At 33.0% G+C, this 6407-nt stretch overlaps 1 protein-coding gene across 1 annotated transcript; it reads right to left on the reverse strand.

Annotated features, from left to right (window-relative positions):
• Positions 1-918: 918 nt before the first annotated feature.
• On the reverse strand, positions 919-2280 carry LOC145063899 (UPF0481 protein At3g47200-like). Its single transcript, XM_079011463.1, has one exon. It carries the CDS (start codon positions 2278-2280, stop codon positions 919-921), a length of 1362 nt encoding a protein of 453 aa, XP_078867589.1.
• Between the last annotated feature and the right edge of the window lie 4127 nt (positions 2281-6407).

Genomic DNA, 6407 nt, shown 5'->3' on the forward strand with positions numbered 1-6407 from the left:
TCTGAAACTAGTTCAGTCTAGATAGTTAGTTTTTATTTTTTTATTTTGTAATTACTACATATAAGTTAGATGTTACAAAATACATCAAGGAATTGTAAAAATTAACCATTACAACGTATAAAATAACCATTTTAAATAATAATAAAATATGTTCAAAGTTAAAATAGCTATATAATATGCATAAAATATTTATAAACATTGACTCAAAAACTTCCACAAAACTTGTTGGTTCAATATATCAAACACCAACAATGCCATAAACTAAATTGCAAATTATAATGTTAGTGTAAAAGTAATAGAATTAATATATTTTTTTAAATTAAAAGGAAAAAAAATATATTGAGGTCCTAATTTGTCTATTCTAAGAAATTAAGAACCAAAACTGTAATTTGCCTTGTCCGTTTCAATCCTTCATAAACAGGATTGTTTTGATAATATGGTCTGCAAATATGGAATTGTGGGTTTCAACTAGGCTCAACTCTAAACACGGACATCCGATCACAACGCTCACGGCCAATAATGATAAGAAACAAGACTAAAATGTCATATATTTTAAAACTTCAGTCAAGTATAGATTGTTTTCTCGTAATATAAAAACAGATATGCATGCATGCATAATATGGGCAATCGAGGGTGATATACCTACTAACTGTTTTATTATGATATAGGTAGATATCCAAAGAATTAACTTATTCCATCAATTTGATTAGTCATCATTCTTGTCATTCAGTTAAAATTAAAAGGATCGTCAGGAAACTCATTGTTGGTAGCAGCAGTATAGCAAAGGAAAATGTTTAAAGCGGACATAATATTAAAACTTATACATGATGAGTGTGAGAGACTTGATTACACAGAGGAAAAAGAAAGAAAATGCATACAATTGTACAACGAAAGTAGGAAAAAAAACACAGTATAAATCTAGTGGTTACTAGCTACACTGGTTCCATATGCGGACTTGATGGCAAAGATGGTCTGAACCACAGTAAGAGCAAACAGGACAAATGCAGCAAATAGAGCAATGATATTCCATGGATTATTGAAATATGTACGCTTCAACCCTGCAAGAGTATGGGGCCAGTAACTATTGTAGTAGGCATCCAGTTTTTCCCACTGTTGATTGTAATACAATAAGGGCGGAATGTTTTGGCTTAACTTGTTTATCATATCTGCAGCTTCGTCGTTCGAACCAAAAGAACTTACAAGGACTTTTGATTTTACCAACAGGGCCACATCCTCTGGAGTATCGATTAGCATATCCAAGGCAATTAAATATGATGTAACATATCTCTCAACAGGTAACTGAGTCTGCTCATAGACAACCAGGTTCTTTAAAATATATTGGCTTTCATCGCCTATCATCGCCTTTGGCATCCTCAGAGTAGGTGGTCGGAACCATGAAAATCGGGGAATGGCAAAGAAATTATGGAACCATGGAAACAAAGGTAAGGGTAATTCCAGTTTCATGGCCAGTGCCCATTTTTCATCTACATAAGGCTCGAACTTCATCCCTGCCCTATGCAGTTCCATGGCTGAGTGGGGTTTTATACCTAACTCATCCACTGATGTTATCGATTCCGCAGGCCGGAAATATTTGTGGAAAAAGCCAAGAATATGATCAGGAGCGGAAGCATCGCGTACTACTTTGACCTTTCCTTCAATGAAGTAGTAGTAAAGACGTACAAGTACTTTGATATGCTTAGTAAGTGAGGCCCCCTCTCTCATCTGTTCAGATGCTAAAATAGTACACTCAAAGATGTTTTCAAGAACAAAATACGGAATTTGGTTTTCAATCATAATCAGGTCTAAAGCTATTGATTCGCCAATCAATGAGTTTGTCCCGGATGGTACCCTGTCTAAAGCACTCTGAATGAACTCAAGTATGAAACAAGCATCTATCACCATCATCTTAGCAAGCTCCAAATCGTTGTAGGTGGTTAACCCTGCATAACATGCTTTGATCTCATCTATTGAACCAATCACCTTCTCCACACATGTTCCCAATGTTTGCTCTGACACCATACCAAAACGATGCAACCAATTATATAAATAAGTTGTTTTTTGAACTTCAAATCCTTGCAAATGTTCATCTTGTTTGTGAAGAGGTCCAATAGCGACCACCCTAGGGGTAAAAGAACTTGGGCTTAGATCTCGGACCATTCTAGGAACCATGTAAATTGTTGGTGGCGCCTGTTTGCTTAGAATCTCTCCATTTTCTGTACATTCAAGTAGAGAATTTAAAGTATTCCCAAAGAGATCTACTGCTCCAGACTTCACTTCCATTCAATGTTAGGTTGATTTCCTCTGTAACCAATCAGTTAGATCAAAATAGAGTAAATCTGATTAAACAAAACAAGATTTAAAACATTCAACACCTAGAAATAATGGGGTTACCTATGTCGTGATTCCTGAATTGCTTCTCTATTGTAAACACTATTTCAATTTTGTTGTTTAGTAATGCATGTTTTAAGCTTTAAACTTACTCCGTAGCTAATATAAAAAAAAAAAAAAATAACAAATAACCAATATCACATCCTTACTGATACATTTATCTTATTTAACCTAGACATGTATTTTTAATGAAAAAAACACTAGATAAATTAAAATTCATAATTTTTTGTCTCATTTATGTGTGTGCAATTTGCTGTGTATTATTCTTGGCCAACAGATTTTAGATCTATTCTAATTTCTGACATAATGTTAGACGCAAATTTAGATAATAATAGCAAGAGTAACACATTAAAAAAGATACAACACCTAATAAGTAATAATATATAATGGGGTTACCTAAACCTTCTTCGTGAATTGCTTCTTTATTGCTTGTTTTGCTTTGTAATGTGTCTCTTATAAGCTTTATAAATCATTTCCATTTCAAAACACTTTAAAGTACAAACCGATAACACATGTACAAAATCTTCCCCTATAAGTTTACCCGCTAACTGTCAAAATTAAAATCTCTAGCTTTTATTTAAAGTACGATGTGTGTAATACAATCTTTCACCTTCAACCTTCTCCATGACCCAATCCCCTCTTATATATGTCGGTAAATTTAATTATTTGAATATATGTTATGTAATTAAGAATGAATTTCCTTTGACAATAGCATTGGTATCATCAAGGAACATCAACATGATTCTGTTCATGCTACTTGTCTCCTTAATTCTTTTTCCCTTTATATTTCTTTACATCTTATTATCTTATTAAATAAAAGAGTCTTTTGTCTAGAAAAAAAAAACAAATGAATATTATTCCAAATGGCGTGAAGGAAAACTAAAACTTGTTTTAAATCCCATGTTTACTATTCCAACGTCCACTTCAATTTTTAGACAAGGTGTCTATGAAAATTATCTTATAGAAAAAAATTATATTAATAAAACTATAGCACCCCATCTTTTATACAATTGAAATGTAGTAATTTAAAAAACAATCGTGTGACATAAAGTTAAACCTTATTAAATTTGGTCCCAACAAAAACATTTTTTCAATGATAAATAATTCCGGAGTTACAAACTCATATCACACAACCATAGTAAACTAGAAATGTCAACAAATATTCTAATATTCTACCGAAATTTCGACATAACCTTTGGGAAAACTAAATTAATTAATATTGACACGCCCATCAAAATCAGACCAAAAAAGAGCTCGAGACATGCTAAAAACATACAATACTAATACAAGAGTGTTACTACACCCAAATCAAACTCTCTCTCAATAGATCATGTAACTATACCGTCAAGGAAGACCATTCCAATCATCACTTCTATATACTTTTGACAAAGTAGCCCTCTTTCACGATTGATGATTTTGAATGTAACCACAACTCCTTAAGTAAGAATTGCATACGAAACAATAAACATGATTTGAGAAAGAAGAAAACATGTATGCTGATATAGTTGGAGTTGGTTATCCTGATGTTCATACATTAATGTACTTGTAAGATCTCAATAATTTAATCAAATTTGAGTTATAATTTCGAGTTTGGTAGGACAATGTGTGTTATGCAAGTATAAACAAGGAATACAAAAACCAACAAGGACAACACATAAACCCACCGAATAACATTGTTTATCCGCGGAAATAAAGACATTAAGCCACAAGATCTAAAGAAAAATAGCTGAGATAAGCTAAATGGTAATCAACAATGAGTTGAAAGAATGGATTTCCAAATTCTCATGAAGAGAATATAGTTTAGAGAAAAAAGAGATTAGTAAAACTTGTAAATTAGGGAATGGAATGGCGAGCTTGAGACTATATGAGTATAGTGAGCATGCAATGTTATGACGCGTTTATCACTACAGACACATGGTACTCATTGTGGCTTGATGGAACCATGAAGCTAACTGAGGATCAAGTTGGATCAGGATGATAGTTTAAATCATGATATGTTGGAATATGGAGAATATTTGGATTTAGACTTTAGGTGACATGAATAGTTTGACAATAGTTTAAAAAATGTTCAGTGTATGAACATTATGTGATTACTGAGTAAGGAATCGTAGTTGGATGCAACAATCTCAATTGAATGTGAGGTGATCATGTTTGAGACTTCACAAAAGGATTTAAAAATAGATTTTGAAAATGGTGATATGGACACCTACGGAATTTGAGTAGCATAGTTAAAGCGTATTGGGTCTATAGCCTACCATAAAGTGATTGTAAGTTGTTCCTATGTTTGATGGGGACAAATTTGGTGATTATCATATACTATTTTAAGCATAAAATTATTGATGAAGTAAAGAGAAAGTAAATAAGTAATCCTAGAATGGATGAAAAGATTATACTAAGATAGAGTTCTCTATAGAAAAGTAAGTTGTGCCAAGGAAATCAAGGTGAGTTGATTTCCTCGAAAATGTTAACATTATATATCAAGAATAATTGTATTTCTTGATGAAATACTATAGGACTAAGGTGCAACCTTTTGTAGCGTGAATCAAATGTAATAATTGTTTCCATTAAGTGTTAACATATTTGTGGTAGGGACCCAAAACAAGGGATTCAAGCCTTTAAATATGAAAGAAACCTAATTTAATGGGCTTGGGATACACAACTCACCACTCTATGGTAAACTCCTCACCAGGCCATAGTGATGGGGTTTTCCCAAAACTCATTACAACTTCAAATAGTCATAACTTCTTCAACTATGTTTTCAATTATCTTTATATGCATATGAAAGTATTGACGAGCCCAACAATTATATCTAATTACTTTTGAATTAAAACATACCAAACTAAATTCATTAATTCATGCAATACGTCTGAAATATATGTTTTCCCATTTTACCCTTTGGCTCCAAAGTGCAATTCAAGTGCTTAACTCACTTAACCAACATTATCAACATCTAATAGGGTCTAAACTTTATTCCCTTGAAGCCCAAAACCTTTATTTTATCAAATTATGGTCTAGTACCCCGAAATCAGAAGCATCCTGAAAATTGGATGTTACATATATTTATTTATTAATTTATTAATTTATTTTTACAAATAGGTTAAAAACTTTCAACTAATAAAAAACATTAATATGCATTTTCTTTCAAAAGTTTTATTATCTATAAAATATTAAACTATAATATACCCTCTTAGTAGTTGTTTATAAATTTTAAATCACAAACAATTTCTTTTGCTTCTTATGTAAATTGGGTAATATTATAATTATATGTCATTTTAAAACCATTTTGTTTTTGAAAACCGAATTATACAAACTAATCCATCGAAATTGTAATTGGATAAGATGTAACATCCCGATTTCCAGGAATGAGATTTTAGGGATTTCATGCAATTAATGAAGCTTACTTGACGAGTTAGAGGCCTCAACTCGTCGTGTAGAGATTAGTCAGCCCACGTGATTTATGAGGTCTACTCAACGAGTCGGAGGACCCCAACTCGACGAGTAGGAGCTGGAAGACGAAACCCTAATTTGTAGGGTTCTACACACTATTTAAAGGGTCATTAGCCTCCATCTGCCTCCTTTACCATCCCCCTTGAGCTTAGAAAACCCTAATCGCATCTACTCTCCATTTTGTGTGTTAAGAAGCTTGGAAGGTGAATTTTGTGAAGAGAGCTTGAAGTTTAAGGAGCTTCGAGCAAAGAGAAGCTTGTAGATCTGATTTCTACTTCATCTTGGCATCATTTTGAAGGTAACAAGTCGTTACCTTGACTTCTATCTAGCTAGATCTCTTCATGCAAAGGTTTAGGGCAATTTCTAGTTGGTTGTGGGTTATTTCGGGTATTGGGCATGATCTGAAGTTGTAGCTTCTGATCTGGACTGCTCTAAGTCCTTATATTCATAAAGGTCTAGTCTTTAGCAAGCTTTAGCCCTTCTCCATGCCTTAAACCCCATCTTAGTATTGGTTTTGGTGTTTTAAGCCTCTTATGGCTTTGCGTGCATGTAAAGTTGGCAACTTTACATGG

The sequence above is a fragment of the Lactuca serriola genome, chromosome 7 (genome assembly GCF_051521515.1).
Source record: "Lactuca serriola cultivar US96UC23 chromosome 7, Lser_US96UC23_V15, whole genome shotgun sequence".
Lineage (NCBI taxonomy): Eukaryota > Viridiplantae > Streptophyta > Magnoliopsida > Asterales > Asteraceae > Lactuca > Lactuca serriola.